The sequence below is a fragment of the Rhea pennata genome, chromosome 9 (assembly GCF_028389875.1).
Source record: "Rhea pennata isolate bPtePen1 chromosome 9, bPtePen1.pri, whole genome shotgun sequence".
NCBI lineage: Eukaryota > Metazoa > Chordata > Aves > Rheiformes > Rheidae > Rhea > Rhea pennata.
The window spans coordinates 19076712-19091469 of record NC_084671.1 but is presented as its reverse complement, the minus strand read 5'-3'; the positions used below and the strand labels follow the sequence as shown (position 1 = coordinate 19091469).

The following is a 14758-nucleotide window of genomic DNA, read 5'->3' as shown; positions in this document are numbered from 1 at the left end:
TTGCTGTTTCAGGTGTCCTGACTGACATATCAGATTTGAAACAATGCAGGAAAAATTCACTACCAGTGTAAAAATCCCAGAAGAATGTTCGCATAAGAATTAATATAATACTGTAAGAGAGGCCTGTAAGCATTGGGTCAAGATCTCTAATACAAGAAAAGCAGATGACATGCAAATAGTTTTTCCTCTAGTGATACCCATTTTTATGAAAATTACACAGCCAAATGAAAAAAGTTTAATTCTGTTTGGGAGATTTTTTTTAATAATGTGTATATCAGCCTGATGGCAAATGTCTTCAGGAAATAGTATTTAGACATATTGCATAATTATTGTTAGTATGAAGTGAATGGTTGAGACAAACAAGATCTCTGGGGATATCTACATTTTTAAACAAAAATTAAACGTGATATCATTTGAATTTCTTTTTACCAGAGAGAAAAATAGTTAACGTTGATAATGTTCACTGACATTTAGAGAAAAATTATGCAATTTTAAAAGTCAAGAACTCTGATTTTATTCCCACTGAAAAAGCTAGTTTGTATTGTGCAAACCAAAAATTGTACTGTGAAAAAAATAATTATCAATTTTTCTTTATTAGCCATCAGGGAAAAAAAGCAGTAGGTTATTATGTTGTTGTAATCAGGAAGACACTTTTTTGTTAGTCAATCCAAAAAATAAGCCAGGTTTTTGTATATACAAATATACACTGAAGTTAAGGTGTTGTTCTCAAGAATAGTGTAAGAAAATCTATTTTTGAATCTTTTGATAATGGGTGTTGTTTTATGGCTAATATAAAGGTTTTTAATTATAACTGGGGTTATTTTACTGTATACAAAGTAGAAAATCAGCGTAACTTCCATTTTCTGGATGAGACAAGAAAGGTGGTGAAATTTGCAATGCAAATGAAAGGAGACTTGATAATATGTGATTGAACAAAACTTCTTCATACAGAATTTCTTTTGTGCTTTTTGTAAACTATATTTGGGCATTTAGTTCTAGAATTTGCATATAATCCTGCCTTTTGAAAACAATTGTAGTTTTGCAATTAACTTTAATGTTAGCCAAATAAAACTCATATAGCCTGATAGGCAAGAAGTCCATTATGCAAATTTTTTTTAAAGGCAATCTACTGAAAATTAAAAATCACTGTAAAATGTAGTAAAATGTCAAGAAGATTGACATTGAAATATTCTGGGGGATTATGGGTTCAAATATATTTAAGTTGGAAATAGGAGTATCCACTTCAGACTAGGGTATATGGAAGAAGAATGTTAATTGCATGTGTGAATGTTAATTGCATGTGTGAAACAGTTTTTTATGTAGTTTTCTTATGTATCAAAATACTGAATTTATGAATATGAATTCCCTATTGTATCAGAATGAATGCCTTAAGTAATAACTTGAGGAGTACAAACAATTACATGTACATAATATACAATTATCAATATAGAGACTAATATGCTTTTAAAAATAATCACTGTATCAAACTCTAGTTCTTCTTTGTAGGGCCTTAGTAGCCCTCTCATCTTCCCTTGCTAAGTAGGGGCAAATGTGAGCCCTTAAGCCAGCAGAATCGGGGACACCTCTCCATGTTTCTAATGGAGACACCTCCAGTTTCTCCAGGCAGTCTGTTCACAGAATCACAGCATGGTTGAGGTTGGAAGGGACCCTCTGGAGATCATCTAGTCCAATCCTCCTGCTCAAGCAGGATCACCTAGAACACATTGCACAGGATCACGTCCAGGCAGGTTTTGAATATCTCCAGAGAAGGAGATTCCACAGCCTCTCTGGGCAGCCTGTTCTAGGGCTCTGTCCACCTCACAGTAAAGAAGTTTTTCCTCATAAATATTTTCCTCATTTTCTGTTCTAGTGCTTAATTGTTCTCAGATCTCTCCTTGTAATTCATGTCTGTTACTCCTTATCCTGTAGCTAGTGAACGTGGCGGGTTTTTCATTCCTATTTGCGACAGTCTTTTGCATATTTTGAGATGATTATATCCATCACTGTTTTCTTCAATAGACTGAGAAACTGTAATTCCTTCCACCTTTCCTTAGAAGCCATGATTTTTAGACTGTTGTTTTTGTTGCTCTTCCTTTTGTGCTGTTTGAGCCTGGGTTTTGTGCCAGGCTCGATTCTTCAGCTGAGACCTGCCGCTGCTGGGTAGAATGGAAGGTTATTTCATGCATCTTCCAGACAATACTCCTGTTCGTATATTCCAGTTTAAATAGAAGTCTTTTCTTTAGTAGTGTGACATGTTGATCTGTGCATTATCCTGAGATTCACTGTGTACTTCAGATTACATCCCTAAGCTCTTACTTGCCAGCTACTTTCAGCCTGTTTTGTATATTTGATCATTTCAGTGATAAGTTGAGAAATTTGAGTGCTCTTGTTGAACTGAATCCTGTTTTTCTTCCAAATCATTCCTTAATTCAATATAGGTTGTTTTAAATGCTAATCTCCATTGACCAACGCCTACATTTCAGCATATTGCTGTGCAGTAAGTGTCCTCATTTACCAAGATATTTGAGTAGTTTACTTGTTCCTTTTCGTGGCTACCAATAGGTTTGTGTTTAGGGTGATCCTTAATTACTTAGAGAACCTTATCCTCATGATCTTCATAATTTGGTAATAAGTATATGGCACTGTCTACAATACTTCTTGCTTTTCTCATGCCCTTCTGATGTCAATATATGTAAGTACTGCTGTGGCTGAGATTGTAAACAGCCTTAAGAGAAATCCAGTAACATTTAAGACATAAGTTATTCTATACTTATCTTACTCTTACCAAATTTACTCTAGATTTTGCTGCATAGTTATAGTTTAAGTATAATTTGTTCTGGTTTGATAAGTGTGAAAAGTTTTAATAAAACAATTTTCTTTGTGAAGATACTTAGTATCTATACATGTGTTTTAGATGTTATATTTGGAAAATATCTGTATAAACGTATTTGCCGTGATGTATGTAGAGAATACCTAACATTACCAACCTCCCTTAAACCTTATGTAATCATTTGAGGAAATTAAAATATAACAAACTACAAAATATCAAAATACCATTGCAACAAGTTGTGTCTAACTAGACTGTAACAGTAAACATTTTGCTTATGTTAGGGAAGTTGTCTTTATGTACTCTGCAGAGGTTTTTTTTGTTTTTGTTTTGTTTTGTTTTAGTAATTGCAAGTAGCATGCCACTGCTGTTAACAATATTTCAAATCAGTTGTATGACAAAAAAATGGGGAAAATTTGATATGATTTGTCAAATATTACACTTATTTTGTGCATGTCGGTGGTATTTTATCCATGTGACTATGTATCTGATCTTATTTTTCATTTAGAATACCCTATTTAAACTTTTTAGTTGTCATTTTCTTCTCTTTGAATGTAACTTTCAATAAAAGTGAATAGGGATTGAATATCTATTATACTAAACTGTTCGATAGACATGAAATGGAAATTATCCCTTTGAAGACTACTTAAAATTGAATATTTCTGCATGCTTATATTAAATATTTTTTAATTGTATTACATCCAAAGACCTTGACTTCACATTTGTGGAACAGTGATAGATAAATCCAGATGAGCATAAATGTTTTCTAAAATGCTTCTAGAAATATAGGTGAAGCAATAACCTCCTGTTGGTGATATTTTAGAGTAATGCATTCAAAAATATTTAGTATTTTCTGGGTATAGAGGTCACATTTTTCAAATTAGGCAAAAATGTATTTTTTGCAACTTTGAAATAAGCTCCTTGTAAATTATTTATTTTGCTACCTATAAATTCTCACAGCACCTTAAAAATTGCTGGTAACTTGTAGGAGAGAATTGTAGTCCTGCATAGCAGAATACAAGTACATAATTCATAGATGGCAAAAGACTGAATTTCAGTTTGATCTTTATCTCCCTCCAGTGGCAGATGCATTTTCTCATGTATTTCTACCAGTGATGTCTGTAAGTTGTATTGACTTAAGTCAATGTACTATTATTACCATATCTCTGTACCTATTTTGGATTTCTGATCAGAATGTAAAAAAAAAGAAAAAAACATGTTTAGATCTGCTTTTAATTTAGTTAATTAGTTTAGGTAATTAGTTTTCAGTTCCTTCAGGATATCTGTTGGGTACTTCTCTGTAACTGTGTATACCCATGATTCTTAGGGAAGTTATGGAGAAAGCAAACTTGGCACTTTAGCTCATGTTGTCTTGACCATGTTAAATATTTCTAGGAAACATGAAATGTCAAAATTAAAACTTTCATAATGAACACTGAAGTAAACTATCTGCAAGATTAACCTTGTAGCTCAAACTTTAATGTGGTGGAGCTGCAGTTCTCAGACCCAGCCTAGAGGTGGGTCTGCTTGCTGCTTTTGCTCAAAATGAATCTGGTAAAAAATGCAAAGAGGCTTTTTTAAATTGCACATGTAGGTTCAATTAGAGCAATTAATGCTTTAAAATTATAAATTAGGAAGTCTCTTACGTCAGAGCAGAAATTAATGAATTTTTGCATTCCCACGTGTCTTTGCAGGCAAGTCCTTTCTCTGTGGTTGGTCTCAGCTCAGTAACTGAGGAGCTTTCTGGTTTACAAAAAAATTTGCAGTCCCCTTTGTGGATCCCTACCAAATAAGCCTTCCTTTCTATCACTCACAGGTCTTTTCCTTTCTCCTAGGGCTTCTTTTGCTGGGCATTTGGCGGGGATTCTAGTTGGACTGATGTATACTGCAGGACCTCTGGAAAAGATCATGGAAGCCTGTGCAGGTATATAGTTTGGTTCAATTTGTGAAATCCGTATAAGCAACATTTTATTTTTAAAAATCAGTAAATGTTACATACAAAAATTCAGGCTTTTAGGCAATTAAGGATATGCTGTTTATTAAAGAGAATACAAACAAAAAACTTTGCTTTAGTATGGACGATAACCAGTAAGTGTGTTCTTCAGGTGTTTGTACTTGGAAGAATAAATTCTACCTTATTTTTTAAATATGTATTTAAAGTAAAAAATTCAGGTAAGATGTGAATGAAAATGTAATTTTAAACAATTATAGTGAACCCATGGCAATATGCCAGAATACAGTATGTTTCTGTGTTGATTTTCTTGTGTCCATTCTAGTGGAAGTTCCTATCTTTTGAAAAAGATTGAGATGCTTGAGAAATTGTTATAAGGTTCCCCAGTCTTTCCAACAGTGTAATAATACATTGGTTTATACACTCACACATTTTAAACCTGATATTGAGTATTTTTAGGCTAACAATCTGTTTTAAAAAATAGCGCTGCAAACTTTTGTCTGATCAGAGCCATTAACTTCAGTGTTTTAACTAGACAGAAGTTTAAGCCTTGTCATAACAACTGTGCTGGGACTGATTGTCAACGCTTTCTCCTCCACCCCCGCTCCCCCCTCAAGTTCCTCACCCCTTAATACAGGCTTGCCAATGTTATAGTCTATCACCAGTGCAAAAAACAAAAGTTTTTGGTTACCTATGGTTTCATATTTATATCATATGAAACAAAGACTCTGAAAGAAACAGTACTTTAAATTTGATTTTGGCTTTTTAAATGGACAATGTGGTTATTTTATTCTAACAGTACACTCATCATTCTTCTCATATTTAGGTGGCTTTTCTTCATTTACTGGCCCTACCCGGCAGAGGGACTACTACTCACGTAAGTGCTTTCACTGAGTTAGCTAAAAGCTTATTTCAGTTTTAAAGAGTATTCAGACCATTTTTACTAATAATGAAAAGCCTATAGAAGAGCTAGTTAACTGGAAAATCATATAATATACTAAGCATTCTGCATGTATGTATACTTACTAACTTCGTACTATTTCTCTGGCCTTGTCTCACCTTTCCTTTTTCAGGAACTGTGAGGGTATATTTTGTGCAAGAGGCTTTACTACAAATTAAGGTCATGGCTTCGTAAAATGCTGCCCTAGGGAAATACCATCCCTTTTGCAAAGGGAGCAATGAGGGGAAGTTGTGGCTATAAGAAGCAGCTCGTAGAACCTTGATAGATCTGCCCTGTTCTGGCAAATTTTATCTGATCCATTCTAAGATGTTTTTATCCTCTGTCAGAGGATCTTCTTTTGAACACTTGCTCTAAATCAGAGAATTCTCTTGAGACAAATGCATGCAAAAAACAAACTCCTTACTATAATAAATACAGGCCGTCTTCACTGTGTGTAAGATGGAGAGTTAGCTGGAATACTAGGACACTTTGAACATAGCATGTTTGATTTACTTCTCATGTAGAATATTGAGTTTTATGTGGAGTGTACAGTAATAGGTGGAGATCTGGCCTCTGAGGAACAGAAGAGGAACCAGCCTTGAGGTGGGGCTGTTTGTTGGATCAAATCTAAGGTTTGTATAGCCTAGCATATCCAGTCTTCTGCAGTAATTTATACTCTTCCCTAGGCATCTGCTGTATAACAGGATAAATATATAGAGATGACTCCCTTGAATAGTTTCTAGAGTGCAGTGGCTTGTGGCTTAAAGATTCTCCCAGCAGAAGATTTTAAGGGGAATTTTTGTCTTTAATCTCCATCGATGGATTTTCCTTCCATGATTATGTCAAATGCTTTTTGAATCAGTATAAACTTCACTGCCCACAACATCCCAGCAGAACTTCAGTTTACTTTTGAGTGAAGAATGTGTCATTTTTGTTTGTTTTGAACTTGTCAGCTACTAATTTCATTTAATGCATGGTAACGCTTCTATGGGAAGGGAACTTGAAAAATCATTCTTCATGCACCTTCACCGTATTCTTCAAGGTTTTACAGGTTTATGTCATATCTCCCCATAGTAATCTTTTCCCCTGGGCTGAAAAGTTATTGTTGGTGTAATTCCCTCTATGAAAGCCATTTCATGTTTTTGATCATTCTTGCTATTCTTTGATGTTTAGCCATGCATTCTTGTCTTTTTCCTTTTTTTTTTCTTTTTGTAGTCTTTTTAAGTGAGATGCGCTAGTTCTTATCCAAAGTGAGTCAGGTTTGTATGTGTTTTGTCTTTCACGATATATCCTCAATTCTATTACTACTTTTAACAATTCCCCCACGTGGGAATAGAGGCCAAGAGAACTGAGTATTTTTCAAATATTTGTCTGGTAATTCCTAATGGAAAGATTTTAACCTGCTTTCCTTACAAATAGCATCTAAGATTGTTGTAACTAAGATGTATTTACCTGGATTTTCATTTTCCATTTCTAAAATTAAAGCTGGAGATCTAAAGGCCAATAAAGAAATAAACTGAGAAACATATTGAGAAATGGAGTAATATGTGAACATAGACTGTGTAGTGAGCATGAGATACTTTTTTCCGTGACTGGTAATCTCAGGCCAGTTAAAAATGATCACATACCTGCAGTTAATGGTCAGTCCACTAGGGCCTGGGTGTACTGCTTGTGTCATGCTATTTTCTGCCTTCATAAAGACCAAATCTTTCTTCAGTATTCCAACACAGCAGGATATGTGGAAACCCTACGTAGTTCTAATTGATCAGGGGGAAGTAACCATGTTTCTCAACTTCTGTACTTCGAAATCTTTTGTTGGAAGATGCGAAATTGGTATAAAAAATGGAACTTTTCCCTTTTAATTTTTTTTAGTTTAGCTTTTCTGTGCTCAACCAAGATGAGACTGTATTAGAAGGAAGAGACTCTTACTGCCTCAATTCTCTAGCCAAATTATTTTCTTTTAAATCCCATGTGTTTGGGTGAATGATAGTTTGTTCGTGCTTATTTTCAAGAAACTTTTGAAATGGTAGAAGTGGCTAGTGATAAACAATGCAGGCAACAAATAATGGATGTGATGTTAGATGAGATCTACAATGTATTTTTTTTGGAGCAGATATAACCATTTGATAGCGCAATACTAACTGTATATGTTGCTGCAAAAAATTTGCAGAAATGTTTAGCTCTGTGTTTTGTATATCCAAACAATACTTGAAGCCAGGATGACATTTATAGATACTTTTGACAGGCCCTGGGGTGAAATGAGACATGAGTGTGGGGGGGGGGGGGGGAAGCCTGAAATCTACCTGTTTTGCTGCTGCTGTTCTAGTTACATTATTCAGACCTGCTAATATTCACAGCTAAATGTTAGAAGGAGATGATGAAAATTCTGTCTTTTTATTTCAGTGTGAAGCATTTCAATAATGTCAATTCTAAAACATTTATTTAAAAAAATTATACAAGACCCATGTGTCTGATCCGTCTTTCTGTTGTTTCTCTCCTGTTACCATAGTCTGGTTTGTAAATTAGATAATTGTCATATATGTTTTGATTTGCAGCATATATCCTAAATATAATGGAACTTCTAATCACTTGTTTACTTCCAAAATTAGAATAAAATAATATGTGAAAGAAAAACAGTATGTAGATGATATCTTGTTTCACTGTCTCCCAATGAGTAGCAGCATTTTTTTTCCTTTTTTTTTTTTGTTTTATTTTACAGAGTATTATAGTCATCGAGGTTATCAGTACAGTGCACCAAGGAACTATGATGTTTATACAGGTGGACTTACTGAAGAGGAGCAGCTTGAAAGGGCAGTGCTAAACAGTCTTAATGAAAGAGGTAGGACTCTTACAGTATCGTATATTTTAAGTAATGGTTAATACTGAGAAAGAAGTTTTTAAAAAAGTATTGTTCATTATTTTTTTCCAATACTTTCAAAATGTTCTCTTCAGAAACAGAATTGAAGAAAATTTCCTGGTACAATTTTCAGAGAATGCTATGCGAGGATGTAGTATCGCTCTCTTTGTGTAAAATGCATTTACTCATAATTGTTTATTTTTTGATTATGTTGTTACTACAATGAAGTGCTATTATAATGAAAAGATCATTAAATTAAGCTGCTGTGCCGAAATATCCTTTAATACTGTAAGCAGTAGTATGAAGCAGCATAACAGAAAAATTGATATATTTCCAATATTTAAACATCTCTTTATGCCTGTTTTAGCCCTTTATACATAGTAAATTGAGGAGAAATGTACTGGCTTCTTACTCCTCACATTGACTCCTCACTCCTTTTTGACTTTAGAGAAAGCTTATACTCTAGGTTTTAGCTGAAAGACCTAAAAAAATGAAAATGTTAAGAAGTAAAAACTACTGGGTTTGAATGAAATTTGTTGGTTGGTTTAAAATATACTTATTGGGAAATATCTTTTTGCAGTGCAAATGAAGTCAAAAGGGGAAAAAATATTTTCTGTAATATTTTCTGTAAAATATTTCTCAGATTTTGAAATCTTAAAGAACTGAGGGAAAATCTGTTTGTTAAGACTTTAGAGTACATTATTAGAGCACCATGATGTCTCACAAAGCTGTATTTTTTGTATTTATGTGATTTAAAAGGGCAAATATTAACACAGTATACATTCTCTGATATCAAGACTGAAAAGAATAAATATTTGACACAAAAAAATCAGTCTCTTGCATACCAATATGTATTCTATTGGGAATTTGGCCAAAGGCCTCCTTAACAAATTTGAGAGGTTTCCTTTCCATTTATTGAAACTATAACATTTTGTCTTAATAAAAATAGTAGCTTGACTAGGTAACTGCAGCTCTTTCAAGTTCAATGCACCATTCATAAATCTTTGCTCAGAAAATTTATTTACACCACTATTTTATGGCTGTCAGAGCAGTATCAGGCAAAATATGAAAATGAGTATCTTGACAGATCGTTGCTGCTTCTGCTTTCTGGTTTTCATAACAAAGAACATGTCATCTTAATTGGAAGATATTTCAAGAAGGTAATGGTTGAAACAATAACGTAGTGGTAGGGAAAGGTTTTACTGGTTTGTTGGGAAATTCACTAATATGTTTTTAAAGTAAATACAACTTTTTGCTTTAAGTTTGTTTTGTCTATTGTGAGAGGCCACCTGGGAGGGAGGAGTGCTGATTTTTAGGAGGACTGGGAGGGAGGGGAAAAAGTGAATTTTCTAGCCTTCTTCTTTTTCTCACTTTGATCTTTCAGGTATTTTGGATTCTAGCAATCTTCAACATTTTGAAACTAGTCTTAAAAATATATTGTTTTCTACAGCAAAATTATTATTGTAGAATATTTGCTGACTGTCATCTGAACCATTCCATTTCAGTCAAAACTGTACTGAAAAATTTAGAAGATACAGAAGATATTGAGAGCCTTAGATTCAAAATAAATTAATATACAGTTTCTCAGGTTTGTCAGTGAAGGATAGCAAATTAGATAACCTCTATGCTGTGCTAGGAATTTTAACAAAATAGTAATAGTCGTTTCAATATGCCATTCTATTTAAATACTTTTAAATTGAATTTAAAAAAGATTTTGGGAAAGGAGGGATCTAAAACAAGCTTTATTGAAATGAATGCTTTGTATTTTACAGCCAAGCTACCTATTGCATCACTACTAACAGACTGAGTTTAAGGAAAAAAAGAATTCGCAAGGCTTTTGGTATTAAGTAGTTTGAAATCTTTTATCTACAGCAATGTAAACAGTGTTTGCTTTAAATTTTTTGAATACTAGCAAAGAAATGGCAGACTACTGTTTTTACAAATGTTTTTATAAATGTACAAATGATAGGTGTTTGAGAGAGTAGTTGTCTTTTTAAGTGCTGAATGCTTATGGGTATTGAACTGTTAGACCATAGGCAACTAATAGATGCATGATGTGGCTTTAAAATCACATTCTCTCCTTTTGTGGTCTGAAGGTGCACTGTAGAAGGAAAAAATACAAATTATTACAAGAATCTAAAAAGCCTGAAGATGTCAAATTCTAATCTTACTATAGAAGAGATATGCACATATGATTGGTGTTATAATAAGATAAGCTGTTTATATTTTCATTGCTGTAAAATGAAGTCAGTTGGTAATAACTGTGACAAAATTATGGTAATATAAATAATTAGGCAATGTGCATTTTAAAGATTTTAATATATCGGAGTGGAATACTTGCAGCTTTCATTTTAGCCCTATATAATATACATCACTAAAAGTTAGTAGCCTCTTTTTCTATCTGCTATTTGGAGTAACATGTTGTATTTGGACAAAGATGAATTTTCAACTATAAGAGCAAATTTACTTTTATTTGGAGAACGCCCTTTGGTGAAACATGAGAGGGAATGTAAGTACATCCTAGCATGAGTATGTCTTGCTGGTAGGTAACTGTGGTATAGCAAGGCACATTTTTAACTTTAGTTAGAGATAGTAGCATTCCCCTAGGCATAATAGTATCTCTTTTCAGTGCTAGTTGCAGTTTTTAAAATTTACGGATAAGCTAGAAAATGTATAATTATGTATGTTGCCTCTGATACAGTTTTGTGCTGTAAAATGTATATAGGTGTAGTTTTCAATGTTTTTGCCACAGTGCTTTAATTTTTTCTCCTACTTGCCATTTTCTTAACCAGCAGTTTACTTTGGAGAAGCTAGACTTGTAGAGCTCAACTTTTAAAATATTTCAAGAAACAAGTTTCATAGAAGATAGGATTCCTGCCTGTAGGCATGCACCTTATTTTCCCAGAAGGTAACGCAGAGAGTGTAATTTATCATAACTGCCTTTGACACAAAGGATGAGATAAAGTTTACTGTTCTAATGAGCAATTAGGATCTTCTTCCCTGTCAATTAGTTTGAAAAATAATTAGCTTGAATGAGCACTGTCCTTTAAACAGGACTTTTTTTCCTGAAAGCATTACATTCTCTGCTGCTTACAGTTACATGGATGATGAAACAGGTACTTACCATGAACAAAATTACATGATATAATTTGAAACAGATAGCTAGATGGATGTAAAAACAGAACCCACAACCAAAGTTTAGTACTTTTTCCTTATTCCTCTTTTTGAAACTCTGAACTATAGATTGGCTGAAAAAAAAGCATTGCAGTAATTTTGATTGTTTTTTTTCTCTTAGTTATACATATGCATTTATTAGGGCTTTCAGGCCACAAAATGTACTGTTACAGATCTGGAATTTTGATCCATTCTTATAACTCACTGTGCTAGTACCCTTGTAGGTTATTAAAAGACTCAGTCAGTGGTACAGTACAGAACTACCTGGTATCAGCTTTTATCCGAAATTAAAAAGAAATTTATGTTAAAAGATGCATCAAGTGTAAGTTCGGTAATTATTCTTATATAATCCCATTCCAGGGTTAGCAAAACCTAGTAAAGGTACTATATTTCTGCTTAATCAGTGTTCAGGCATTTCTAAACTACAATTTTATTTTTATACAGTATCTTAAAGAATTCTTTAAAAAATTAATAATTAGTGCCTGCCAGTACAAAAGAAATTACTAGGGTTGTTTATATGAGATTTATGAAAGCATCTGCTTTACCAGATTGTCAAACTGACAGTCTCGCTTTAGGTCTATTTACTAAAGGAGCTATTTATTTATACTGCTTCCATTGTCAATTTTAGGTGTTGAGTTGCCCCAAACAGAAATCAATGTAAATAGCGTTAATTTATTTTTCTAGATTTTTTTTATTTGTATACTTGTTATTATAATTGCAGTTTTATATTGTTCACAAATTGCAATAATTCTTCCTTTAGTTACATCAGAGAAATAATTTTTAACATAAAAATTGTCTTTATGATATTTAAACTATGTTTAAGAAAAGTATCTATAAATATACATATAGATATTCTTTTTAATGTAACAGTGAAACTTTGTATAAACATTTCTTCAGTTCTAATTAAAAGAATGCCCACTCAAAGTTTTTAAATAGCCTGGGATGGACTAGTCATAGGAGCATCTACTTTGTAGTTGTCAAATATCTAAGCCTCTACTTTCCTGCTTTCTGAATTTTTAAGAGTTCTCATTTTTATTTTGTTGTATTGAGACTGGGCTTTATATAAGTAGTCTATGGGGTTTGCCAAACCCATGGAAGATGGCAAATAGAATGAAAGTGATGTGATTATGTAGCAATTGGCTATAGTATTATTTCCTTTTTTTCCAGACAGTGTTATCTTTTTCCCCTCTTGCAGTAATAAGAATGCCAGTCATTGGATTTGACTATGATGAATTTCTGTTGAAATGTCTTAAAACAGATTATGTGCTCAGCAGTGCACGATGAGGGGAAAAATTAGGCATCTTTTCTGAGAAACCGTACCAAGGATCTTGTTTACCATTACATTGGACAGGAAAAAAATATTCCAAAATATCTTGCTCTTTAGCATCTTGCTGAGAATCATTGTGGTAACAGAGTAGCCAAACAAAAAGATGAGTGTTTATTTCTCAAAGAAAAACTGTTGTTAGTTTTCAGATGTGTATGCATGGGGGGGGTGTATGTGTGCGCACGTGCGCTTGTGTGTAAAGCAGCTGAACATCTGTTGACATCAAATGATTTTACAGCAAATTAACACATTCCCCTTTCCTTTCTAGTAGTCTGCTTTTTGCTTTTTATGCTTCTGTGGACCCTACTGCTTGGTGTAGAGGTGGGAATACTGCCAAATTTAGAACATAATGTATTTGGGGGTTTAGGAGCTATGGTTTCCTAAAATTTTTGTAAAGTATAAGTCTTCCTGAGTTTAGGAAACAAGGTAGTGATGGGAGAATTTTCTTCTTTTACTTTCTTTCCCTATGGTTATATTTTATACAAAAAATAAATACATTGTAAGTTTAAAAATAAAATTTTTTTTTAAAAAAAATCCAAACTTAAATACCTAACAAAAGAAATATTCACATCTATGATAGTCATATTTATTTTTCTTCAGTAGAGAAGAAAGTAACTTCCCAATTCAGATTTTATTGCAAAATTCTATTTTCAGTGTATTTTCATCTGTAAATCAGTTGTTTTTCAATATACATAAAACCTCCAGATAAACAATACCTCGTTGCTCTGTTTGAAAACTGCAGCTTGTGTTTAATTTTGTCTATGATAATTAGGTTCAACCAGTAATTTAAGTATCCATTGCAGAGTAGCATTTTGCTCTGCTGTATTTCTACTTTCTTGACTCACTAATCTAGTGGATAGGTAACAAGTTTCAAATCCAATTTATCAGAACTTTGTTGTTGTTTTTTCTTCCTGTGTGATGTGCATCTTCCTTGATTTTTACCTTTGTCACATTTAATTCTCTAGTTCATATACCACACTGGTATTTTTAAACCAATTAGAGCCTCTTAGTAAATCAATAAAAATGCCAATAGTTGCAAAGTTAAAATAGCACTAGAATTTAATAAATTAGCTAGATATCTCTGGAGCAACATTGCTCAGTCAGAACCTGACACTGCTGCTTTTCTTGCAGTAGCTGATTTTAGTCTTACTGTTAAACTTCTCAGAGAAGGTGTTAGCAATGCATATTTGGAAAAAAAAAATGGCATTCTGTAAATATGAGGAAGAAAAGTCCTGATTCTTTTGGTAGTGGTGGTAAAAGCTCACCAGATGTGTAAGACAAAGCATGACTAAGCCTTTCACGAAGATCTTATCCTTTAAAATAGAATCATCATTTATGAAATACCATGGTGTAAAGAATGTTTTTGAAAAGCAGTGAAATTGTTTTATGGTAAAATCTCTAGTTATATACATGAACAGGTTAACTTCAGACAACAGAAGGAATTACTACAGTTGATTTTCTAAAATGATTTTCATTTAGTTTTGCCCTAATATATTGGACTGCAAATTGACTGTTCAGAAGCTGCTTTGTACGTACTTCAATTCTGTCTGCTACAGGAGCAGTGGTCTAGGGAAAGTAAGATTGGGTAGGCAACTCCAGTGGGCAACTGCTTTGAATCCAGGCCTTTTGTTTTTGTGTGTCAGCAAGGTTTGTTCCTGGCATAGATCAGGCGGAGATCATAAATC

The 14758-nt window shown here is 33.3% G+C and overlaps 1 protein-coding gene across 4 annotated transcripts in view; it reads left to right on the top strand.

Moving 5' to 3' along the window:
- Nucleotides 1-14758, top strand: part of RHBDD1 (rhomboid domain containing 1) — a 46578-nt gene that overhangs the window by 15102 nt on the left and 16718 nt on the right. For all 4 annotated transcript variants that reach the window (XM_062583121.1, XM_062583122.1, XM_062583123.1 and 1 more), the window contains 3 exons: nt 4663-4751; nt 5605-5655; nt 8438-8557. In XM_062583121.1, coding sequence (XP_062439105.1) covers nt 4663-4751; nt 5605-5655; nt 8438-8557 — 260 coding nt within the window. The remainder of the gene's footprint in view (nt 1-4662; nt 4752-5604; nt 5656-8437; nt 8558-14758) is intronic.